The sequence below is a fragment of the Mustela lutreola genome, chromosome X, assembly GCF_030435805.1.
Source record: "Mustela lutreola isolate mMusLut2 chromosome X, mMusLut2.pri, whole genome shotgun sequence".
Lineage (NCBI taxonomy): Eukaryota > Metazoa > Chordata > Mammalia > Carnivora > Mustelidae > Mustela > Mustela lutreola.
Genome location: NC_081308.1, coordinates 118,121,240 through 118,147,469, shown reverse-complemented (window position 1 = coordinate 118,147,469; position 26,230 = coordinate 118,121,240). Strand labels below are relative to the sequence as shown.

At 46.7% G+C, this 26,230-nt stretch overlaps 2 protein-coding genes across 3 annotated transcripts in view; one reads left to right on the top strand and one right to left on the bottom strand.

The window, feature by feature from the left end:
- Nucleotides 1-3,225: 3,225 nt before the first annotated feature.
- GPR101 (G protein-coupled receptor 101) lies at nt 3,226-4,772 on the top strand. Its single transcript, XM_059156418.1, has one exon. It carries the CDS (start codon nt 3,226-3,228, stop codon nt 4,714-4,716), a length of 1,491 nt encoding a protein of 496 aa, XP_059012401.1. The 3' UTR covers nt 4,717-4,772.
- A 9,167-nt stretch (nt 4,773-13,939) lies between these two features.
- LOC131821951 (transmembrane 9 superfamily member 2-like) overlaps nt 13,940-26,230 on the bottom strand; it is an 86,767-nt gene continuing 74,476 nt past the window's right edge. The window contains exons 16-17 of one of the 2 annotated variants that reach the window (XM_059158326.1): nt 24,554-24,725; nt 13,940-14,141 (exon numbers count right to left, since the gene is read on the bottom strand). In XM_059158326.1, the coding sequence (XP_059014309.1) occupies nt 14,074-14,141; nt 24,554-24,725 (240 nt within the window). In that variant the 3' untranslated portion in view covers nt 13,940-14,073. Of the gene's footprint in view, nt 14,142-24,553; nt 24,726-26,230 lie in introns of those variants that run through there. The other variant, XM_059158327.1, reaches the window with a different exon arrangement.

The window sequence follows — 26,230 nt, the reverse complement described above, 5'->3', positions numbered from 1 at the left end:
GTCTTGGCACCCGGCTCTCTCCCGCCGTCAGATCTCTGCCCGTGCCTCCTTCTTGCAGAACACGTTTTCCCTCCGTTCCTACCTAAAAACATTCCCTCAGCCCTTGGAAACCAGATGCAAATGACTCCTGAACTGGGATATGGGATACATTCCCAAGCCTGGCCCTCCTTTTTTATTTGGGGGAAGGAGGGGACAGCCTGTGTCCTGGTGTCTGCCCAGGCAAGGATACAGAGCAAACACTCTGTATGTTTGGGATACACCAGAAGTCTTGGTTAATAAAACTAATGCAGCATTTACTTGAACTTGGGCAAGTTGGGTACTCTCTTAGCTTTGGCTTCTGTCTCTATAAAATGAGACTTAACAGCTTAACCTAGTACCACAGTACCTGGTGGGGTGGGGTGGGGTGGGGTGGGGGACGGACTTATAGACAGACTTCCGTCAAATAATATAGTGGACGATTAAGCAGTTTCTCTTTGACCAAATGCTCCCAAAACCCACAGGAAAGGAACTACTGTTTAGTCCTTGCTGGGAGCTAGAGAAAACTGCAAAATTGGGGACCTCAAAGTCACGATTCCTCTCTGGGGCCCGGGGTGGTTCTTACTTTAGGGGAGTGGACGTGAGGGGGCGGGGGGTCTTCAAACGTCGTGGCCCAACGCTCGGACCCAGGTTTCTGCTCCTCTTTGGAAGAACTGTGCAGGTCTGTGGCTGGGACCTGGCCGAAATCCGGGGGCCAGGAAGGCACAGGTTTGCAGGAAAATCCGTCCTGGTGACAATCCCCCATTCTGTGAGGTGCCGGCGAGTTCAGGCCGCCCCGGTCGGGGCCGCGGGCTGAGAAGACCCGAACGGGGTCCGCGGCAGCGCCCCCCCCCCGCCCCGCACCCCGCACCCCGCACCCCGCACCCGCCGGCCCCGCTCCTCCCGGCGCCCGCGGCCTCGTGCGTCACCGGCGCGGGCGGGGGCCGAGGGGAGGGGGACGCCGCAAGGTGAGGGCCCCGCGCCGCCTTAAGACGCCGCGCGCCCCCGCCGCCGCTCAGAGCTCGCAGCGCTGCGCGCGGGCCGGACGTGCGGGCTCAGGCGCCCCGCTCCCACCGCGCCCCGCGCCCCGCGCCCCGCGAGCTCCCCGCCGCCGGCGCCTCGGGAGGCAGCCCGGACGAGCGCGGCGAGTCCCCGAAAGAGCGGCACGCAGCTCCCGCGACGCCTCCGCCAGCAACAGGTAAGCGGCCCGGCTCGGCTCCCGGCGCCGCGGCCCCGGCGCCCACCTGGCCCCGCGCTCGAGCGCCGCGGACGCCCGGTCCGCCGCGGCCCGACGGCAGCCGCTCCGGCCAGCGCCGAGCCCCCCGTGCGCCCCGCTCGCCTAGCTGCAGCCCTCGCCGGTGGCCTCGCGCTTCTCCCGCGCGGTCCCCCGCTCTCCCCTCTGCTCCCCATCCTCTCTGTCTTAGTCTCTCTTCGACTCTCCTGTCTCCGTCTCTCCCTGCCTCTCGTTCCCTTGCTGTCTCTCATTCGTGGTCTCCACTCGTCTCCCTATCATTTTCTCTGCCCCTCCGGGCGGCTCTCATCCTGTCTCTGTCTCTCCTTCTCTTTCTGTCTCTCCGGGACTCTTTTCTTCCTCTCTCTGTCCCTCTCATTCTCTCTCTCTGTCTGCCTCCCGGTGTCTCCCGCTCTGCCTCTCTCAGACTCTCCCACCAGCCCGGCACCCCTGCCTCGAGTCCTGCTCGCCCCGAGCTCTCCCTCCCCAGCCGCGCCGCTGAGAGAGATAAGAGAGATAGCGGGCGGGCTGGAGGCTACGGGTAAGGGTCGCAGGAGGCATCCTCCCTGCACCCAGCGGCGGCCGCGCCGCTGAGAAACTAGGGGACTGATCCGCCGGAGCCCGAGGGAGCCGGGGCGGCAGCCGGTTTGCCTGGCCAAACAGCCAGCCCAGAGACAGAGATCGGAGATCGAGATCCGGGCAGAGAAAAACCGAGGTGAGGGCTCGTCGGGGACAAACGGGGGGACACTGAGATGCACACGCACTAAAAACAGACGAAGGAAGTGTTCCGCGAGAGTCCCAGGGACAGAGGAAGAGACAGAGAACCCAGCTGTCAAAGTGCACGCGCCGGCGAGATAGCCTGAGCCACGAGAGACAGGGACAACCAGGAGAGACAGCCGTAGACCTTCCGAGGCAACGCCGAGAGACAGGCAGACCGCGGTCAAGAGGAAACTTAGCGCGCGGAGAGACAGAACCCGCGGGGAGACGCGCGGGGGACACGGGGAGACGCGGCAGCGACAGCCTCGGGGAGACACGGGGAACCGACAGGGACACGCAGGCGGCGTGGGGTACTGGGGACCCCAGAGATTGTCAGGGAGCTAAGCTGAGAGAGACCGGGAGAGACGACGCCGCGTGGGGAGAAGACGGGGGAGCGCACGCACTAGCGAGCGACACAGACCGTGACAGGCAGAGACACGGAGAGAGACGCGAGCGCATCAGCAAGAGACGGAGGGAGAGACGGGGAGACGGGCGGAGAGAGACGCGCGCACACAGCTGCCGAGAAAGTGCGCAGGCGAAGAGTAACGGGGCGGGGGTCGTGCGAGGGGGTCCTGAGTCCGAGAAATTGGCTGAGACCTGGAGGGACAGACGGGAGTGACACAGAGACAGGCTGGAGAGAGAACGACAGAGTGACGGAGAACGACTGCGCGCACGTGCTAGCGAGACGCTGGGAAGGAGAGACAGAAGCCAGAGTGAGAGACGCGGAGAGTCGGAGCAAACCGGTGAGACACCGCCACAGACCCCCAACAGACACAGGACAAGTGCGTTAGTGCGGGACACTGAGGAGAGCGCGCGCGACACGTAAACAGGTAGAGACCGCGCGCGCGCATGCGCCGGCGCCAGAGATCGCTGGAGAGACGCAGAGACCCTGTGGGAGAGACGCGGCGCGCGCAAGCCCGCGGGAGCGGCGGGTGGGGGGACCCGGAGACCCTGAAAGAGCGGGGCGGAGGGACCGGGAAAGGAAGAGGAGGTGCAGAGAAACTGCCCTTCCCGTGGCCAGAAGTGGCTGTGGAAGGCGCAGTGGGGGCCGGTGCCCCGGGGAGGAGGTCCCCGCCCCCCCGTCCCCGAACCGGCCCCTTCCCCCGCCACGGCGGGGGTGACTGACCCGGCCCGGGTGTTTCTTTCGTCCCCAGCACAGGCACTGACTGCGGTGCGGTGCGTGGTCCGAGGAGCGCCCCTGCGGCCGCCCGCCCTCCGTCACCATGACGTCCACCTGCCCCAACAGCACACGCGAGAGCAACAGCAGCCACACGTGCGTGCCCCTTTCCAAAATGCCCATCAGCCTGGCTCACGGCATCATCCGCTCGAGCGTGCTGCTCATCTTCCTCACCGCCTCCTTCGTGGGCAACATCGTCCTGGCGCTGGTGCTGCAGCGCAAGCCGCAGCTGCTGCAGGTCACCAACCGCTTCATCTTTAACCTCCTCGTCACTGACCTGCTGCAGATTTCGCTCGTGGCCCCCTGGGTGGTGGCCACCTCTATGCCCCTCTTCTGGCCCCTCAACAGCCACTTCTGCACCGCCCTCGTGAGCCTCACTCACCTGTTCGCCTTTGCCAGTGTCAACACCATCGTGGTGGTGTCAGTGGATCGCTACCTGTCCATCATCCACCCTCTCTCCTACCCCTCCAAGATGACCCCGCGCCGGGGGTACATGCTCCTCTACGGCACCTGGATCGTGGCCATCCTGCAGAGCACACCCCCTCTCTACGGTTGGGGCCAGGCTGCCTTTGACCAGCGCAACGCTCTCTGCTCCATGATCTGGGGGGCCAGCCCCAGCTACACCGCTCTCAGCGTGGTGTCCTTCATCGTCATCCCACTGGCTGTCATGATCGCCTGCTACTCCGTGGTGTTCGGCGTGGCCCGGCGGCAGCACGCTCTGCTGTACAACGCCAAGAGCCGCAGCCTGGAGGTGCGAGCCAAGGACCGTGTGGAGAAGGAGGATGAGGAGGGAGAGAGGAAGGATGCATCCTCGGGCCAGCACGGAGGTGAGGTCAGTGTCCAGGAGGGCGGCGCGGAGGCGGAGGACGGGAGAGTGGAGAGCAGCGCAGGTGATGCGGAGGCCAAGGACAGCAAAGAGGTGGGAGAAAGCAGCTGGGGGGCCGGGGAAGGCAGCGTGGAGGGCGAGGAAGATGGCTCACCGGCCGGCGGCGTGACGGCAGACAAGGGCCAGAGGGAAGAAGGCCAGTGCAACATTGACCTGGGTGAAGATGACATGGAGTTTGGTGAGGAAGACATCAATTTCAGCGAGGATGACATCGAGGCTGTGAACATCCCAGAAAGTCTCCCACCCAGTCGTCGAAACAGCGCCAGCGACCCCCCTCTGCCCAGGTGCTACCAGTGCAAAGCAGCGAAAGTGATCTTCCTCATCATTTTCTCCTACGTGCTGTCTCTGGGGCCCTACTGCTTCCTAGCGGTCCTGGCCGTGTGGGTGGATGTCGAAACCAAGGTGCCCCAGTGGGTGATCACCATAATAATCTGGCTTTTCTTCCTGCAGTGCTGCATCCACCCCTACATCTATGGCTACATGCACAAGACCATCAAGAAGGAGATCCAGGATATGCTGAAGAAGGTCTTCCGCAAGGAAAAGCCCCCAAAGGAAGACAGCCACCCAGACCTGCCGGGAACAGAAGCCGGCACAGAGGGTGGGACCGAAGGCAAGACTGTCCCTTCTCATGATTCTGCCATTTTGCCTTGAAGCTAGCTCAAAGGTAAAGCCTGAACCCTGCGCCGTGCAGAAACAGGAGCAGCTTTGTTTTTTGTGGACTGCCCCCCCATCCCAGTAATGCCAACCCACGCCATTTCAGGCAAAGGCCTTGCACACCTCCTTCTCACCGCAAGATAGATAAACAGATGGAAGAGGTAGGAACTGGAGTTTTCCCTTAGAAATGTGCCCGCAACGCATGGACTTGAGGATTCTGACTGAAATTACACCCCCCCCCCAAATTATTAGGCTCGAAATTTCTTAAAGCAAAAAGGGCTATCCACTTTGGACCTGTGTCTGTCTCCCCAGAGCTACAGCGTTGTTGGCTTCTGCTCTGAAGAAAGAGGAAGATGTTGCCTGTGAACTTAAGGACTTTTAGGCCCTCAGGTCAAGAGATTATGGGTAAGGGCTACAGCCCGTGTTCAACCGAAAGAAAAGCAGCGGACCAAATCATTCACGGAGCCCAAGAAGCAGAACCCGACTGACTGACCAATGAGTCAAGTTCTAAACTGAAGAGACCACAGTCTGGTGTAAAGACTATTATGGGAAAAAAGAGACTGTTATGGAAACTAAGGCAAAAGGCATCATGTAGTTAAAATACCAAGAAGGTTTCTAGATCCTCGAAAGGGATCCAGAAAAGCAGAAGAGGATATTAGGGCATGTTTGGAATGGGAAGGTAGTCCAAGGGAAAAGTTCGAGAAATAACACACATCCATGAGGCTGGGGCTGGGACCAGGTCATTCCATGCAAATGGAAAATTGTCAGTTGACACTAAAACTATTTTCTGTCTCCTATTCGAGTAATAGTGAGACAGAAAGCATGCCACCATTTTACAATTTTCCCTTTGTGATTGAATTGGGATGCTCATAAGAATCCTCCAAATAGGCCTTTTTGGTCAAATAGTATTTCCAGAAAAAAAAGAAAGGTGAGCGGGAGTGGCCAAGTTTACAAAACTCACACTGCCAATCGAGAGTGATGTGCCCATTAGAAATCTCTTTTGTGTCCACAGGATCATAGACGAGACACATGACCTCCACGTGGGGAGAGAGTAAGGCAGGCTAAACATTTTCCTTCCTGTGGCTCTCCCTAAAGCCTTTAAGCTCCCTGCAGATGTGGAAGAGAAATACAGGAGAGTCAGAAATAGAGACGGTGGTTTCACAATGCCGGGCAAGCATCTGACCTATTTCAAACAATCCTAAACGAAAGCGTTCAGGTCACACATATCCTAAGTATCGCTACCCAAATACGTTGCTTTGGGAAAGACTTTACAAAGCCTAAATTATCCCCAGGGTTAACACAGAGGAAGGTTCTTGCACATCTCAAACCCTGAAATCATTTTGGGTGATGAGCTTCTCAAGTGGGAGAGGTAAACAGCAGTGTGTGCGGGCTATGAATAAGTCTGCGTGGAAACTTGGGATCGCCACGTTCAGAATTTAGGGAAGGAGATGGGTATAGATGCAGACAGTCCTGAGCTGGCCTGTTGACTCAGTGTGTCCGTGAAAATCGTGTCAATTCCACCCTCCCTACACTGTGTGGTAACTCAGACAAGACATGTGGGCTGCAGTTTCTCCTTGCACTGTCATTTATTTTTCTACTAAAGTGTATAAAGCGAATTAATAGTCATAAATTTATTATACCAATTTATTGCCAAACTCTTGTAGTGACCTGTCCTCAAAGGATACCTGGGTGGAGAAATGGCCCGTGTGTCCAGGCCTCTTATGGAGGGAGGGGTATCACCTTGAAGGTCTGTCATGGTCATAACAGTTCCAAGTGGCAAGATCCTGTCCTTTGAGTAGAAATGCTTACCTGGGTAGGAATCAGGATTTCAAACACATGTGTCTCCAAATATTTTGTTGAAACTGAACTTCTTGTTTTATTTTTTAAAGCTCAACCCCTTCAGAGTGTATCAGAGAAAATTGTTTGCCAAAATCCCAAATCAAAATGGAACCAGAACCTGTCTGAGTGTGGTAAGTTCACCTAACAGCACACACAACATTCTCCGGGGTACCACGACTCACCAATTTCCTTTATAAAAATTTCCTCTTTTCCCCGTTTTAGTCATTGTCTGTTCTTACAGCAAATTGGATTTTTCAAAGGTGAAAACCTTTTGAAAATAGGAGACTGGGAAAGAGGACCTTTGAATTAAGAGCAGTCTGCTTTGCTGACATTTTCTGCTTAATGAACAATAGGGCCTCTAGTTAGCTCAAGATAGCAAGTGCTTCAAATTTTGTGCTATTTTGAATAAAACACTATCAACTTAATGAGGTTTTACTGCACATACTGTTTTGTCATTTAAAAATCTGAAAGCACACAAAAAAGTCATCATTAGCCTCACAGAGCCTCATGCGCAATAGATTTCCCTAAATGTTTTTAAAGGATGTGTTCTTTTGCCAAGGCCACTTCATATGTGCAGTAAAAATCCCATTAAAATCCAGGGGCCAGACAAACCAGACTTTGAAATGATGTGATTTCCAATTTAATGATTTCCTTATTTAAAAATAATAAAGCATCTAGTTTGCCAAGGAGTCGCAGGTGCTTAATCACTGACACACAATTTCAAAAAGCTTGGAAGTCAGTAATAAGGAGCGAGCCTTGGGCTTCTATGGCTTCTGTGATTCGAGGGTCCATCTTCTCGAAGACACCACAAACAGCAGCTCCCTGCCTACCTCTTGCCATCAGTCCCCTGCCCCACCTGTCTCACAACCCCTCCCCTTGTCCCACTGGTCTGTCCCCTGTCCCCTCCCCGCCCCCTCCCACACCCAGAGCTGACAGATCCAAAGGAGCCTGGGGGCCCATGGAAGCAGGGAAGGAGAGAAGTGAAAGGTAGGAGTGACAGAAGGGTATTTTTCTGTCTCCTCCCCAATTCCAATCCAATTTAGAGATGACGGGATATCAACCTCAAATTTCTTATCCAAATAGCACCCAATACAACCCATCTTTGGGGACATATTCAATCCTATAGATACTGTCCACCAATTGCAGCAGAAAAAAAAAACACTAAAAAAACTTTTACCTATAAAATTATAAGGTGCCTAACATTGCCTTATTTTATACATAATTAGCCAATTAAGCTAAATAGTTACTTCACAAGATTTTTTTCCTACTACCTTGAAGAATAATTTACAAAATTAAATTAGGCGTTCTTTCTCAGACTTTGCCAAAATGCTCTTAAAAATGTCTGAAATACACCATTTGGAAGGGAAGAATTATGCATCATCTGGTAATTGGAACTTTCCAAAATAAAACCCTCAGAGGTTGTTGGGATGAAACACAGAGAATAACAATTTAAACTACTGGACTGCTTCTTTCTCCCACAACTGCCCTCCCCCATGTTCTGAGGAAAAGAAAAAAAAGTGTTTGCCCCTGATAATGTTTTTTTTTTTTTTTTTGCTGTGTTTCTCTTTAAGACAAACCCCATGCTGTCAGGAGAGGCTTCTCTAAGCAAAATGTCTTTTCCTTCTAGAGCAGACAAAAGATTAAACGAACAGTTGGCTGCCAGCCAGTTACCAAGATAAGGAGAGAAAATCTGGTCAGTCATGGCTTTTAACCCTCTAGCTCTTTAGTTCTGTCCTTCTTGTCTTCTGTGGGCTGGACAGGTGCTCTTGACCCCCCTCGGAGCCCCTCCCACCTCAGGCAGGAGGAGACGGAAGCAGCGAGCTGCAGACCACAGACCATAGCCTAAAACTCAAAAAGAAAAGTAGCCCTGGTCGTAAATTCTTTCCAGTTACTTACAAACGGTCTCTTCCTCTATGGCAAATGCCCAGCTTGCTCTCAGCAGTCTTCTGCTAAAAGCAACAAGATAGGCTGGAGGGAGAAGCAGGAAAGCTACAATCCACAGAACTTGACCACTGATTGCCACTTCACTGGCAAGTTCACTGCTCTTTGGTAAGTAGAATGAGAATCCTCAAGGTAAATGAAGGTTGCCAGTAGGAGTCGAATTTTCCCATCATTGTTCTTAGATCTCAAAGTACACATAACAAGAGGAAACCATGTAATTTCTACACTCATGAGAGGCTTGCCATATTTGAGGACTCATTACCGGATCTCCCTTGTTCCAACCGGCAGACGAAAACAAGATTGGTTTTAGTTTGGTGCTTTAAGGTTGAGTGGATCCCCCCCCACCCCCGCTTCATCTGTTCCAACTTTAATGTTAAAAAAAATTGATATTTTGGTCTATTTCAGTGGTGTATTCCTTTCTGTGGTAGTTCTAAATGTAAGCTGTACCTGTATATAAAACACCAGTGTTCTTGGAGATACGGTGCTAGATATTAGAGTGTATGTGTTTGTAGATAGGGTCATCCTCAACAACGGGTAATTCGTACATGTAAAGTTAATACAATGCATGCCGAATTTTACGTGTGACCCACACCTTGGTCAGCTTCTGAAGTAGAACATAGTACATTCGTTTTTCAAATTTCATTTTTAAAGTGTATACTACAGGCTGTAAAAGATGGCTCCAAGGTGGGGGCGGCAGGTACAGGTGCCTTTCATTCCGTAAATCCCTGGTGATCTCTGACAGGGAAGAACTTATTCTGGGACAACTGATCATTAGTGTGAATTAATCATCTTGGCTGAAGCCCTCGCTGGCAGTTCTCCACCACATGCTTGGCACTGGTTTACCTGTTGTCCATTAGGCGAATGTACAAAGAGCACAGACCCCAGGAGAGGCTATTGGAGTCCTGTTGGCAGGATTAAAAAAAAAAAAAACAAAAAACAAAAAAAAAACACCATGCTCTCAAGACCCAACCAGTAGGTGACAGGACATGCATTTAGCAGATCTATATTGTGCCCATCCCTCCCCTCTTAGAACACCACCCAGACCCAGAAAAAGGCTGTTCTGGATTTTTCCTTTGATCAGCTGCCTGAGAGATGAGCTAGAACCGGATGGGTAAACAGAGGAGTGGGTGTTGAGAATATTACAATCGCGTATCAACGGCATTTGCATCAGACAAAAAAGAGAGAACTATGAGTTTATTATATTTTAAGAATAAAAATACGAAAACAAAAGACCATGTATATATGTATATCCTCATTGAGTAATTTCTAAACCTGCCTTTAAAACCAAATTTTATGTGCTGCTTGGAGACTGAAAACCACAGAAAGATGCATTCAGTCGAGAACAGTTCTATTCAATTGTGCACTTAAGATTTTCCTTTTCCTTTGAAAAAAAAAACATTTGTGATTTAAAAGTGCCTTTTCAAAGGACTGCCACATTACCATACTGAGGCCAAGTTCCCATTGGCACAACTTACCTTCCGGTGCACAGAGGGGTGGGTTTTATCCTCCTGCCCCAGCAAGAAGAAAAACCCCTTCACATCCCAATCAAATTCATAAACCAATATTGTTATAAGGGGCCAATAGTCTCAGACATTCTGCCCAAGGACAAGGTTTCACATATTGGTTGGTTTTAATTGGATCCTTTCTAAAATGGTTACAACGCATTTTTTGCTGAAAAGGAATAATGGACTCCTGCTTGGGGAAGGCAGAGAGATTGATGTCTGTGGCTTAATTAAATATTATTAAGTAGTATTTGTGTTTCTTAAATAGGTGCTGTTAATCTGTCCTTGGTATTCTTCTTAAATATGCTAAATAAAGTCCAATTTTAATGTGCGTATCTGGTTATTATGCTGAGATCGGTGGGAAAACAGCAAGAAGGACACACCATGCGGTCTCCATGCCTTCTCTCTTGCTGGAAGAGACGAGACGGGATAAGCTAGCTGTATTACATGGTAGGCTGGGACATATGGGCCCCAGATTTCACATTGTGCCGGCCCAATACAAGAAACACACAACAAGTTGAGGGAGCCATCCTGATGGGCTTGCTGGAATAGGGGCTTGGGCCTCAGTCGTCTATGAATAAAAGGGATTTCCAAGCGACAGTAGGGTGGGCAGAGCAGAAAAAGGGCCAGGTGGTTTGTGGGGTTCCCAAATGCCAGCCTTCATTCCCAAGGCAGGGAGGTTTGACCAGAGGAGAGGGTAAGGAATAGCCTTCATTTTTAGGCAACAATACTGCCCAGCACCCAGGTCACCCCCCACTGGGCTCCTGCCCTTGCTGTCCCTCTACTGAGGACCAGGACACCTCCCTTGGCACAACCCCGTCTCAGCCACCTCACCTCAGCCCCAACTCACCAGGGTTTACAGAACAGTGGGGCGGATGCATGTTCGCTCGAGCCCCGGAGTGAGAAAGTTATACCTTGAACACCTACTATGACATATGTACACACAGGACTCAGACAAGAAAGTCCAATATGTCTAAAAAGCCCACCAGTTCCTCTGCGGCTGACATGCTTGACCTAGTCATAGCTCTCCTGTCTTCTCATCACCAGCAGTTCAAGGAACTGCACACCTCGTGCTTCCCAAGTGGCATTCACAACCCACACTCAGAGGTTCGGGGAGCTGTTCATCTCCGTTTCAATCAAAGTCAAGGGCTCCTCCCCAGTTTTCACTCCAAAATCAAGCTAAATTCTGACTTACACATTGTATTTCAAGATATTCAAAGATGGCTGCCATGAGATCTGTATGCAGCTAGAGAAATAAATTTGCCCTTCTATTTCTTTTTAATACTTACTATTGAAGTATAGATCACCTACAATGATATATGAGTTTCAGGTGGACGACACAGCGATTCAACAATTCTGTAGGTTTACTCACTGCTCACCGCGACAGGTACGGTCACCATACAACATTATTACAATACGACCGCATTCTCTATGCTGTACTTTCCTCTCCATCACTTACTTATCACTGGCACTTTGTACTTCTTAATCCCCTTCACCTATTTCACCCATCCCCCCACCCCTCTCCCAACTGGCCACCACCCATCTGTCTTCCGTACCTATGAATCCATTTGTTCCTTTTGTTTTTTTAAATTCTACATGAGTGAAATCACATGATACATGTCTTTCTCTGTCTAGTTCACTTAGCATAAAACCCTCAAGGTCCAGTCATGTGTCACAAATGGCAAGAGTTCATTCTTTTTTTTTTTAAGATTTTATTTATCTGACAGAGAGCACAAGGAGGCAGAGAGGGAGGTGGGGGGGGATGCAGACTCCCCACTGAGCAGAGAGCCCGATGCGGGGCTCGATCCCAGGACCCTGAGATCATGACCTGAGCCCAAGGCAGAGGCTTAACCCACTGAGCCACCCAGGTGCTCCAAGAGTTCATTCTTTTAACAAATTTGCCTTTCAAGAAATCTACTACCATCAATGCTAGTAGGAGGGCTTGTGAGCTTGGATAAAACTCCCCAGCAGCCAAACCGATGGGAAGAGTCCTGGAAGCTCACTATAACACTGCTTAGTTCAAAGCATTCAGGGGAGAATGGAACTGGTCCCAACGAATCTCAGAACTGCGGTTACTCCCCTCAGGCAGGGCCTAGGGGTCGGCCTAATTCTGACACTGAGTGGGAAAAGGTGGAGAGGATCTGAAAATTCTAGTCTAGAGACACCTTTGACCTTCTATAGCCACTCCCTCTCTCACCAATCAGCTCCAGGCCCCGCAGGCCTGTTTGCCTGGGGTCTGAGCCTTCAACGTTCAATACAGACAAAGGCATCCTACTGGCTGGGGAATTACCTTCCTCCTTGAGGCAACTAGTCAACTTCCATCACCTCTCCCCTCCTTCAAAATGCAACTCTCTACACCCCATCCCTCCCCCTCCCAATCTCCCCTTCATTAACAACATGGCTTCTTTGATCCACACACTGACAAGTGTTCCTCAGTTTAAGGAAGACTTTAAGCATGTTCATGAATTGAAGCTTGTGCATATCTAATTTTCAAACATTTTCCTCCACAAGGCCAATATTTATCAACACAACATATTGCAGAAAATACACGATTTTCATGATTGCTTTCCCAAAATTGAGAACTCGGAGAATATTTTGTCATATGAATTCCTGGCATTTGGGGAGTTAAGATACCTGACTATTGCCTAGTGAAAGCAAATAAATCCCAGAAAATTGGCTCCAAATATTTTTTATCTACACACAGTTAAGTCAAACTTGAACATTGTCAACCTCCAAATGACAGCAAACAGAAAAAGACAACCAATAACCAGCAATGTGCAGATTTAATTTACGAATAAGAGAGCAGTACCTGATATTTCATAAACTCAATATACTAAACCAACGTTCAGGGAGCACCTGCGTGGCTCAGCTGGTTCAGCATCTGCTTTCAGCTCTGGTCATGATCCCAGGGTCCTGGGATGGAGCACAGCCTCAGGCTCCCTGCTCAGCGGGGAGTCTGCTTCTCCCTCTTCCTCCCACCCCCATTCATGCTCTCTTGCTTTCTCAAATAAATAAAAGCTTAAAAAATAAAAAACAAAACAAAAAACAGGTGTGCTTTGTTAAAATGGTCATCCAGGGGCACCTGACTGGCTCAGTCAGGAAAGCAAGTGACTCTTGATCTCAGAGTTGTGAGTTCAAACCCCATGGTGGACCTAGAGCTTCCTTTAAAAAGTAAACAAAATAGGGGCATGGAATCTTGGTTTCAGTTAAGCATGGACTCTTGGTTTCAGCTCAGGGTCCTGGGATCAAGCCCCACATCAGGCTCCATGCCCCGTGGGGAGTCTGCTTAAGATTCCCTCTCCCTTTCCCTCTTCCCTGCTCTCTCTCTCTCTCTCTCTCTCTCTAAAATAAATAAATAGGGGCGCCTGGGTGGCTCAATGGGTTAAGCCTCTGCCTTTGGCTCAGGTCATGATCTCGGGATCCTGGGATCGAGTCCCACGTCAGGCTCTCTGCTTGGTGGGGAGCCTGCTTCCTCCTCTCTCTCTCTCTGCCTGCCTCTCTGCCTGCCTCTCTGCCTGCTTGGTCTCTCTCTGTCAAATAAATAAATAAAATCTTAAAAAAATAAAATAAATAAGCCTCGCAAAAATAAATAAATACATAAATAAAATAAAACTGTTATCCAAATACAAGGGTTGAATAGTCTGTACAATCCACTTAAGTTAGAAAAATTCACATTTTACCTAAGATTTATTTGACAAAAGTTCTGATCTATAAACGAAATGAAGAAGAAAAGGAAAAAAAATTCATCTGAAAAGCCTGTGTGCTCAGCTTTCATTTTGTAAAGAAATGTGCCTCCCTTTGCTCTGATTGCTTTCAATTAAACCTTTTTATGGTATCTTTTCAGGACAATCTGACTTAGAATAAACCTATTTCCAAACCAACCTGTTTTTTCCACATAATCAGTATTTTGTGTCATATAAAATGAGGCCAGACAATGAGATTTTTAAGTGATATATATTTAAAATGTGTAGTAGGAAGCATAGATGTACATCTCTATAGATGTTCATACTGGTACAGATGGATATATTCAAAAGCGACACTGATGAACCTGAAGGACGTTGAGGGACATTCTTTAATCCACTTTCACCACACTGTAGATTTTAGTAATAAACCAGAAACAAGAGAAAAATCCAATTGTCCCTGAAACAAAATGAAAAAGATCCTTGTTTACCAGACACTCTAGCAAATCAAAGCAGTTTTCTCAAAAATGCAAAGCATGTCAGTTTGGAGGTGAACTACTGATTCTCTAAATCTCAAGACTCATACATTATCAAATAAAAAATCACCAGACTCTCTTGCTGAGCCAAAAGTATGAGCAGCAGGGCCGGAGGCAGCCACCTGCAACAGAGTGTGAGAATCCATCTGATTGAACGCTGCAGGTCTCGAGTTAAAGCAAAAAAAAAAAGAGTAGCTTAAGTTCTCTATTTCAAAAAGGATACAAAGAGGTCCAAGGCTAGTTTCTAGTATAATAAGCTTTAACTTGCGTCAATTTATTAAATGTAAATAATGGTTATCACTTGATGTAACAAAAATGGCAATAATCTATTTACTTTCCTGCATACTCAGTACATAAATAAGTTTTATAAATCAAAGTTTTGTCTTATTATACTTGTGAAATATCCCACTTCTGGGGATTTATCTTAAAGAAATGACCCCATGGAGATGAAGAGGAGAAGGGAGTTGGGGGAAATCGGATGGGGAGACGGACCATGAGAGACTGTGGATGCTGAGAAACAATCTGAGGGTTTTGGAGGGGAGGAGGGTGGGAGGGTGGGGGCACCAGGTGGTGGGTATCAAGGAGGGCACGGATTGCATGGAGCACTGGGTGTGGTGCATAAACAATCAATTCTGGAACACTGAAAATAAATTAAAAAAAAAATTTAAAAATAAATAAATAAATAAATAAATAGAACCAATCTCAAAAAAAGGAAGAAAGAAAAGAAATGACCCCATGGGGTGCATGGGTGGCTCAGTGGGTTAAGCATCTACCTTCGGCTCAGGTCATGGTCTCAAGTCCTGGGATCGAATCCTACATTGGGCTTCCTGCTCAGTGGGAAGCCTTCTTCTCCCTCTCCCGCTGTACCCTCTCCCCCAGCTTGTGCTCTCTCTTTCTCTCAAATAATAAATAAAATCTTAAAAAAAGAAATGACCCCATAGAAGAAAAAAATTACATGCAAAAATGATGTTCATAATACTCTGATTTATAATATTGAAAAATTACAAACAAACCAAATGCCCCCCGATAGGTGACTTAGCTAAATGATGGACTAAGTCCTCAATAAAACAAGATAGTCATCAAAAATGACAAATTTAAAGACTATACAGGAGCATGGAGCAGTCTTTATATAATACAGTGTTAGGTAAGTCAGACCATAACTCACCAGCGTGAACCCTGTGTACACTTAAACCCATGGACTAGACAGAGCAGTTCTGGGCAAATGTTTGTTTGACATAGGGTTTCATTGAGGTTCATGTTATAAAAACAATTCTCAGATGATATTAAGGTTCAATGACTTAAAGAAAACTCTAATAAAACTCTTTTCCAGATCCTACAATCTAATGGGGCCCCTGAAGACAATTCAATCATCTAGGAAAACATGTTAATCACAGAAAGCTGTAGGCAGGGTTTGCTTCCTTTTTCTTTGCCAGTTTCCAAGCTCAGAGTAACTTCCCATCCAATATACCATCATGCTCCCCCTACACACACCCTTCAAAGCTCCTTCTCGGAAGAGCGACATAAATCTACTCTGTTGGTAACTATCTGTTTAGAGGCCTTCCTTCTCCAGACTATAGCTGTGAGGTTTACTCGGAGCTGTACCCCCAGTGCTTAGCCCGGGGCTGGGCACACTGTAGGCACCTAACAGACATTATACAGAACTGTTTGGATGAACGGCGTAGCAACGTAAGCTCCCGAGGATGGAAATCTCTCTCCCTTTATATGAAGTTTTGTTCACTGCTAAAGCCCTGGCCTCCGGGGCTGGTGCCTGACACACAGTAGGTATTCGATACATGCTTGAATGAATGGTGAGAATTCAGAGAGGACAAGACAGAGAAAGTCCTCCAAGTTGGACTCAGAGGCATCTGAGGATGAGAGACAGGTATCGCAGACAGAGCGAGAAGTACCCATAAAGGCTTGGAACAATTAAACTTCAACAGTAGTAAGGAACAGTGAGAACCCCAGCAGAAAGACTGGGACGTTAAGGGTGTTCGATCAAAGACCGAAGGGAACACTGGGATGTGTCTGGTTGGCTCTGTCCAAAGAGCACATGACTCTTGATCTCAGGGTTATTGGTTCAAGGCCCACATTGGGTTTAGAGATGACTTAACAATAAATAAATAAACTAAGAATACTCTTGAAAATATTCAAAGGAGGGGCTCCTAGGGCTCAGTGGGTTAAAGCCTCTGCTTTTGGCTCAGGTTGTGGTCCCAGGATCCTGGGATGGAGCCCTGTGTCAGGCTCCCTGCTCAGCAGGGAGCCTGCTCCCCCCCTCTCTCTGCCTGCCTCTCCACCCACTTGTGATCTCTGTCAAATAAATAAATAAAATCTTTTTAAAAAAGTAAGATTGACAAAATTTAAATAGTCACAAAATACAGAAGTACAAAGCCTAAAAGGGAACAGATACATGATAAACATTGAGAAATCAAGGGGCACCTGGGTGGCTCAGTGGGTTAATCCTCTGCCTTCGGCTCAGGTCATGATCCCAGGGTCCTGGGATCGAGCCCCGAATCAGTCTCTCTGCTCAGCGGGGAGCCTGCTTCCCCCTCTCTCTGCCTGCATCTCTGCCTACTTGTGATCTCTGTCAAATAAATAAATAAAATCTTTAAAAAAATATATTCAAAGGAAAAAATAGAATTAAGGAAAGAGCAAAGAAAGCATATAGTAGAAAAGACCACAAAAGTAGGTAAGAGCCAGAGAGTAAATCCTAAGTTAAGAAGCTGGGATTTGATTAGGCAGGGAGCTGGGAGCCAGTGAAGATACATAAGCCAGAGAAGAAGATGACCAAATTTCTATTTCATGCCAATGACAACAATGATGGTAACAACGATGAGGTTGATACCCGTTGTTTACTAACTTCTTATATGCCTGGCTCTGGCTTAAGCGCTTACACATGGGATCAGATTGAGTCGAAGTCTCTGAGGTAAGTACTAGGATTTTCCCCCATTCTATAAGGAAACACAGGCTCAGAGAGTCTGTGGACTTGCCTTACAAAACGCAGCCAATGAGCAGTACAGCCGGGACTCAAAGCCAAGTCTGCCCGATTGCTCTAAGATAGGGAGATCAATACGGGCAGAGGTGAACACGAACTGCTTTGTGCAGAAAGACCTCAGAGAATGAGCATCCGTTGGACAGGAAAAGCTTGGGGTGTAGGCAGTAGAAATCAACTCAGGTATGAGACACCAGAGAATGTAAGCTACACCACACAAGAACGCCAGAGAACGCAGACTCTGCTTACCCCTGGGGAAAGGAACACTACCTTTCTCAATATTTCAGCACGGTACTCAGGACTAGCACGATACTCAGGACTAGCACGATACTCAGGACTAGCACGATACTCAGGACTAGCACGATACTCAGGGCTCCCAGAGGGCCCAGAGTTGGAGTAGGTGTGTAACTACCTCCACTGGGAAAAACAGCAGGAGCTCCAGGTTTTCCATATCCTCAAAAACAGAGAGGACACAGTCCCGCTCATTCCAAAGCACCTGATGTGTGGCTCCATAAATGTAAATCAAGACCAAAATGAGCTGGGCTTGAAGTATGAAGTTATTCCCCAGGAAAAACTGGAAGACTGTGCCTCTATTTTTTGAAAGAAGGGTCAAAAGGGTATGAGAAAGACTTGAGCTAATTCTGTTTCCATCATCATATTCTCCAGGGCAATACTGTGTCATCTTAGATGCACCGATCTTAGCTCCCCCAATTAGAGAAGTCCCCCTGATCAAACAGAGGACCAGAGAGAAGATTCCACAGGCCTTCTCTGGCTGTTGGCTTGGCCTCAGCTCAAGGAAAGCGCCTCTCTGTTGAGGAGGACATGGAGAGTTGTAGTTAAGAGAATGAGCTTTGGAGTCAGACCAGCCTGGGTTGGACTGAGTCAGAGAGCCAACACTTAACTAACAGAGTGACTTCAAGCAAGTCACTTAATCTCTCTGGCCTCAGTTTCCTCATCCGTACAATGGGAGTAATATGACCTAACAGCTCATGATAGCTACACAATTAGGTGAAAATCAAGTGAGATAAATACATGCAAATAGTTGGCACATAGTCAACTCAACAGAAAACAAGTGGTATTAGATCTAGGATTCCGTATTCCCCATTAACACATTGCCAAGCCCATGGAAGCTGAATAACTATTTGTTGGTTGGTTAAGTTAGCATTAATACATTTTATCCCTTTTTGATCTTTTGGCCTTTAGAACTGAAATTTTTTTTAGATTTTTTAAAATTTATTTATTTGACAGAGAGAGCACATGCACAAGCAGGGGGAGCAGCGGGCAGAGGGGGAGAGAGAAGCAGGCTCCCCGCTGAGCAGGGAGCCCAAGGCGGGGCTTGATCCCAGCACCCTGGGATCATGACCTGAGCCGAGGCAGATGCTTAACTGATCGAGCCACCCAGGTGCCCCAGAACTGAAATTTTTAATAAGGCAGGGACAAGTCGGTATAGTAAAACACGAAAGGCCCACTATAGCTAGTAGCGTATCCCTACACTGTGTGAGAACATGGATTCTTCACTTTAATTTAGCGATAAAATATTCACTTCACTTTAATTTAGTGATAAAATATTACATAGTAGACATTCTCAAAACATAGTGAGCTTCATTTGGTTCTTTTAATGAATAAAAATATATTCAAAGCACAGACCCTGAGTGAGAGAGCCACCAGAAAAGCTCTCTGCCCTTGCCTAATACTTCTTCTGGGTCTTAAAAACTCCTGGGACTAAACTGGCTTCAGTCCTTGCACAGTGACTGGTGATTTAGAGTCTCCGATTCTAAAAAAATATCTTGATTCTTGAGACAATCAAAACTGTATTTTGAAAATAGCACTAACTCCGAAGTAAAAGTGAGGTTCGAAAATAGCTCAGTCTAGACCAGGGTTTCTTAACAGTGGCACCACTGACGTTTGGGGCCCGATAAATCTTTGTTGTAGAAGGCTGTCCTGCGTGTAGTAGGATGGTCAGCAGAACTCCTAGCCTCTACCCACTAGATGTCTCTAGCACTCTTCCAGTCATGACAATTAAGAATGGTTCCACGTACTGTTAAATGTTCCCTAGGGAGCAAATTCACCCCTGGGTTGAGAAACACTGCTCTAGAATAATAGATTGTGGCTGAATAATGGACCTTGGCTACATACAGACATTTTTCATGGCTTGCCTAAAATATACATCATCATGTAAAAGATGTCATTCATTACCCAACAGCAATGCCAAGGTTTATATTAGGTTAGAAATGTCAGTATTATAATAGAAGATAGTACTTTAGACTTTTAGAGAAGGAATCTTAAGTGTTAGATTTTTATTGGTTATTGTGAGTTTATGTCCTTCCTTTCAAAATAAAACTACACTATTTCTTTTTTTTTAAACTACACTATTTCAATTCATTTTCTTTAAGATTTTTATTTATTTATTTGATAGACAGAGAGAGATCACAAGTCGGCAGAGAGGCAGGCAGAGAGAGAGGGGGAAGCAGGCTCCCTGCTGAGCAGAGAGCCCTATGTGGGGCTCGATCCCAGGACCCTGAGATCATGACCTGAGCTGAAGACAGAGGCTTAAACCACTGAGCCACCCAGGTGCCCCTTCAATTCATTTTCTTAAGACTTTAACTCACTTAGGGAACCCGGCTGCTTCAGTCAGCATGTGACTCTTGATCTTGGGGTTGTAAGTTCAAGTAGAGATTACTTAAAAATAAAAATTTTTTTAAAGACTTTAACTCGGGCGCCTGGGTGGCTCAGCGGGTTAAGCCTCTGCCTTGGGCTCAGGTCATGATCTGGAGGTCCTGGATCGAGCCCTGCATCAGGCTTTCTGCTCAGCGGGGAGCCTGCTTCCCCCTCTCTCTCTGCCTGCCTCTATGCCTACCTGTGATTTCTCTCTGTGTGTGTCAAATAAATAAAAATATTTTTTAAAAAAAGACTTTAACCCATTTGATATCTAAAACAAAACTTGATGCAAATAAAAAATCACTAACTATCCTCCAATCAAAACTAAGTATCCGTAAGCATCCATTAGAAATCAGAGGCAAACAATCAAATTAGAAGAGAGCAAAGTCTACACATCTGTAAGCAAAGACTTAGCTTCCTTTTTAACTAGCTTAACCAGGTGATAAGCTAGTCTTTAAAAAGCAGTTAGGCTGGGCCGCATGGGTGGCTCAGTGGGTCAAAGCCTCTGCCTTCGGCTCAGGTCATGATCCCAGCATCCTGGGATCAAGCCCCGCTTCCCCTTCTCTCTGCCTGCTCTCTGCCCACTTGTGATCTCTCTCTGTCAAATAAATAAATAAAATCTTAAAAAAAAAAAAAAAACAGGATTTGGGGCAAGTCACCGACACATAACTGAAATTTATTATCTTAGTCTACACAATACAAGGTTTCCATCCTGGTACCCTTGGATGATATTGTTGATATATTGTGGCTTATCTTCCCTCTCACTGTCACTTGAATCCTACTTCGACATGTTGTTTATACAACTGTAAGTGTGCCACCAACTGAAAACTGGGTAGAGGAACACCAGCCACAATGCACATCACTTCCTTTTCCTCAAAAAATGAGTGGAAGAGGGGCACCTGGGTGGCTCAGAGTGTTAAGCCTCTGCCTTCGGCTCAGGTCATGATCTCGGGGTCCTAGGATAGAGACCCACATTGGGCTCTCTGCTCAGCGGGGAGCCTGCTTCCCCCTCTCTCTGTCTGCCTCTCTGCCTACTTGTGATCTCTCTCTCTCTGTCAAATGAATAAATAAAATCTTAAAAAATAATGAGTGGAAGAAAAAAATGGGATGCCATTTTAGACATATCATGTTACCAAAAAGGAAAACCACTGCTTAAGTTTTGTTTTGTTTTTTCAAAAAGTATACTCAATGCCAGCCAAGGTTGTGGAGGAACCAATACACTATGTTAATGACAGAAAAGTGTAAAGAACCATAAACATATTCATGCTTTTTGACACTGCTATCCTATTTCACAGACTACCTTAAGGAAATAAGTCAAAACAGAAAAAAACAAGTTCAATGGACAAGAAACAAGTAATCTGCTCACTAGCTTAAGCAGTCTCACAAACGATAAATATAAAGGATTCATATTTGAATATGGATTCATATTCATATTCATATTCCATAGTTGGGGCACCGGCCTGGCTCAGTCAGAAGGGCACGGGACTCTTGATCTTGGGGTTGCAAGTTCAAGCCCCATGTTGGGTGTAGAGATTCCTTAAATAAATTTTTTTAAGTAAATAAAAATAAAAGATTTGTAGCAACATGGAAATATAATTAGTATGTGAATAATCTTCTCTACAGTCACAATACTCAATATTGAAAGATGACAGCTGTGAAGTCTTATCTCTCTGCTGCAACGACACAGAAGAATCCGAATAGCAAAGACAATGTGGTGACCACAAGGAAGAGCTTTGGATGAATGCATAATTATTCTAAATGAGTGTGAAACTCCTTGGCATTTTAAGCATGAGTGGATATTGCTAATTTTCCAGTTGCCATTTAAAAAAAACCCTCTCGGAAGCATTTGTCTACAGCAAGAAAGAGTAATCAGCAATTATTAACTGTACTTTTGTGACATCCATATTCTCAAGACTAATGATTTAATTAAGGATGTCTTCCTCAAAAGTGAAACAACATGAACATAAGCCATAAGCCTTACTTCCCGCGGCGAACCTCAAAATATAATGATGATGACAAAATAAAAGGAACTCAACAGAAAAAATATATATAATGATGAACTGTAAAGAGATGCCATTTAAGGGTCTATAAGCAGGACAAGGCTTCTTAAAGAAGAGTTCTAGAGAATAGATGCCAAAAACACACATCATGGGATGCCTGGGTAGCTCAGTCAGCTGAGTGTCCAACTCTTGATTTTGGCTCAGGTCATGATCTCAGGGTTGTGGGTTCGAGCCCCCCCCCACCCCATACCACTGGGCTCTGCACACAGCGGGGAGTTCAATTCTCCATTCCACCCACCCCCCGCCCCTCCCCACCACGCTCGGTCTCTCTAAAATAAATAAATCCATCAAAGATGGAAAGAAATTAAAATGAGTCAGTCTGGGGGAAAGGAAGCACTACACTCACTGGAGTTGGCATGTTGAGTTGGTAGTGCCAGTGTGACATGCAAATGCTCAGAATCTAACTGCCTAGAAGTTACAGCTTGAGATACAGACTTAGGAGCTGTCAGCACTGGGGACCTAGACGAAGCCATGGGACTGAATGAGCAATGAAAGGGAGAGGGTACAAAGAGAGGACTGGAATGCTGAAGACTGAACCCTGCATAGAGGCTAGAGGTAGGTGACAGGAAGAGGAAGGCAAAAGAAGGTCCAGAGCAGTACAAGGAGAATGATACAAATCACACTGAGAGAGTTTCACAGAATAGGTGCTGATTAGTTAGCTGCAGAAACTAAGGAGGGTGAAAGTTAGGGAAAGGCCATTAGATCTGGCAAGGGATCATTGGGAACCTTCAAGAGACAGTATTCAGGCGCACCTGGGCAGTTCAGTCGGTTGAGGTTCTGCCTTTGGCTCAGGTCATGATCATGTGGTCCTAGGATTAAGCCCCACATTGGGATCCTTGCTCAGGGGGGCCTGCTTCTCCCTCTCCCTCTGATGCACCCCTGCTGCTTGTGCCCTCTCACTCCCTCTCAAATAAATAAATAAAATCTTTTTTTTAAATCTTAGTATTAAAAAAAAAGAATCAGTATTCAGTGGAGTGTGACCAAAGAGACAACAAGTGATGGAGCCAACCAAGGGGAGAAGATTTCTGTCAGCAGTGTGACCATTCAGCATTCCATCTACCTTCTGAAGGAAGCTGTTGTCATACAAGACTCCCAGGAAAAAAGCAACCTGAGTCAAAGTGCTAGGTATTGAAGAAAACAGAAGCCTGAAATTACAGTGAGACAAATCCAACTGCACAGCACCCAAATATAAAAGCCAGTCAGTCACTGAGGGAGAAATCCAAAACAAAAGATACAAGGGGTAGAGACAACGTCTACACACAGCATCATGGGGGAACTTCACCAACAATACTGAGGAAAAGAGAGCAGACATAAAAGAGTACATCCTGTAGGATTCCACTTATGCACAATTCACAAACCGGCCAAATTAACCCATGATGCTAGGAGTTAGGGGAGCAGCTACCTTTGGGGAAGGCGAGTAGAGAGAAGTGGCTCCCGGGGCACTGATTGTGTACCATTCACTGACACCAGTGCCAGTTACAAAAGTGCGTTTACTTGGCGATAACTCACTGAGCTGTGCGTGCATGTTGTGTGCACATCTCTGTATGCGTATTTCAAATGAGAAGTTAGAAAAACCGCAAAACACATGAGGATCCTGGTTAGACCAGGATGGTGAGATGTCGTCAGGCCCTCAGTTTTATCTAAAACATCTGGTGGCTGAGATATGAGAGGAATCCTGCACAGTCTTCTTTGACCTGAGGAGATGAGGCTGGTAGGTCATAGGTAATACAGTATTAAACAGGGAGCCACCACCAAGATGCCTTGGTTTCTCAGATAACAGACTTGTCTTAAGGCTTTGATTTCTGACACATTTCCACAGTTTACGTATCTGTTGAACCTGACAGTTAGAGACAATACTTGAAATTTGTCCAAGTGACCTACATAAGTCATACAACTTGAAAGAAGAACCAGAACTTAAAAGTGAGGCAGGTAGAAGGGCGCCTGACTGGCTCAGTTGGAGGAGCTTGCGATTCTTCTTGATCTCAGGGTCGTGAGTTCAAGCTCCATGTCAGGTATGAAGATGACTTAAAAGTAAAATCTTAAAAAAAAAAAAAAAGTGAGGCAGATGGAATGGAACACTGCCTCGCTCATCCTGAAAGGGTCTCCAAGCTCTCAACTTCATTATTTTTCTAAATGGATCATTTTATAAACCACTCCATGTTGCCACCTACATCAAGCATTAATCTAAACAAGAGTTGCCATCACGTCTTGGACTCAAATAACAACCCCAAATGAGTAATCCTGAGAAGTATACATCTTGTCCCTCATATCTAATTGCTCAAATGACTACACATTCATTTAATCTATTTTTGCTAATTTAAAAGTTATTCAAGCCAGTTAATGTTTATGCTCGGAGGCCATTCAAAGGTGATTACACATAACCCTTTCTGTACTTTGGAACACATCCCTACTGCTTAAAAACATTCACCAGGGACAACCTTGAAGCTAAGTACATAAGGTCCCTCCAGTTCCCCAGGCTTTGCAATCTTTTATCCCCAAAGCATAAAAACGAACGTGATGACTTTGTTCCCTATTCCTTCCATTAATTGTTAATTGATGCTTATTACATTATGGCTACCTCCAGGTCTCTTCAGAGAGTCTGAAATGCATGAAGTAGTTCTGTGGTTACCTGTAAAAAGGAAGAAGATCAGGACGATGACCATTGTGTACCCAAAGTATAAAATGCTGCTTGCAAAGCCCGTGATCTGAAGTTTGGAGAAGAAGTAATGAACCGCATAAATGAAAAGGTAGACAGCTGTGAAACTGCTGGTAAAAAAGGCTCTCCACCACCAACGATAATCCTGCAAAAAGAAATAGAAAAAAAATAACTTTTTAGGTGAAATCTAACTATAAATGAGTTAGCAATTATTGTCATAAAATAGGCTCCATTAGATTACGGAGTAAGAGAAATAAAAGGGAAACTTCCATAAGAAGTTCAACGTGAAGGGTGCTGGGTGGCCCAGTTAGTTAAGAGACTGCCTTCAGCTGAGGTCATGATCCTGGGGTCCTGGGATGGAGAACTGGCTCTCTGCTCAGCGGGGAGCCTGCTTTTCCCCTCTCCCTCTGCCTGCTGCTCCCGCTGCTTGTGCTCTCTGTCTCAAATAAATTAATTTTTTAAATTCTTTTTTTAAAAAAAAGAAATTCAATGTGGTATACACTATCTGACTAATGTAGCTCTGCTTGGGGTGCCTTAACTTGTATAAACTCCTTGTTTCCAGGGAGACCACGTGTGCCTTCAGGGTCTGCACTCGTAATGCACACGTCTTTTCTATCAGGACGCTGCCTCAGCCTTGGAAGGCTTTTCCGGTCAGCTTCAATTTACTGGCCAGAGCTGCCTCGGGCTAGGTAGGAAACTGTTAGTATAGAACTTCAGATTGAGTTTTACAGCGAATTCGATTTGTTTTACCCTACTGAAGCTGGGATCCATGGAGGCATGACGGAGGTCAATACGCAGGTTCTGCGTATTCTGCGGGCTCCTGCTGATGCTAATTTTACTCTAAGGGGTGGGTAGAGCCTACAGACTCTTATCTCAAGGTTGAGTTCAAGCCCCACATTGGGTGTAGAGTCTACTTTAAAAAGAAAAAAAGGAAAGAATTTTACTGGAAAGTCACTATGGTCAGGGGCTAAGGGGATCTACAGTGCAGAGAAGAGTTAACATAGCAGGTTTGAAGTTACTATCTTTAGAAGAGCCCACTTGCAAATTTGGCGCTTAGCTTACATCTGGGAATTTGGCATTTAATCATTACCTGATGATAAGACTGGTTTGCTATACCTAGACTATACAAACAATGTGATTGATGATGAGCACTTGCTTTCCTTTTGGGAGTCTGGAATTTTTGTAGTTGCTACGCAGAAGTTGCCTGTGTGATTAGCTCCTAATGAAGACCTTGGATGCGGAGTCTCCAATGGGCTTCCCTGAGCACAAACACTGCATATCTATTACTATATTTTTTGCTGCCCGAGAAAGAAGCACAATTGATGTATTCTCTTATGGAAAAGAGAAAGCATGGGAAGACTGAATGTGGATTTCTCCAGGCTCTACCTGTGTCTTTTCCCCTTGCCGATCCTGTTGTGTATCCTTCGGCTGCAATGGGCCGTAGCCATGTGTACATCTATATGCTGAGCCCCATGAGTCCTTCCACTGAACTGTCCAATATGTAGGTGGTCTTGGGAGCCTCCAAAACATTTTTTTTTCTTAAGTAGGCTCCAAACTCAGCGTGGAGCCCAATGCGGGGTTTGAACTCATGACCCTGGAGCTGAGATCAAGAGCTGGATGTTTAACTGACTGAGCCACCTGGCACCCCAT

Bases quoted from the DNA above. Each gene is read 5' to 3' on its own strand.
- GPR101 (XM_059156418.1), top strand. From the start codon at position 3,226: ATGACGTCCACCTGCCCCAACAGCACACGCGAGAGCAACAGCAGCCAC.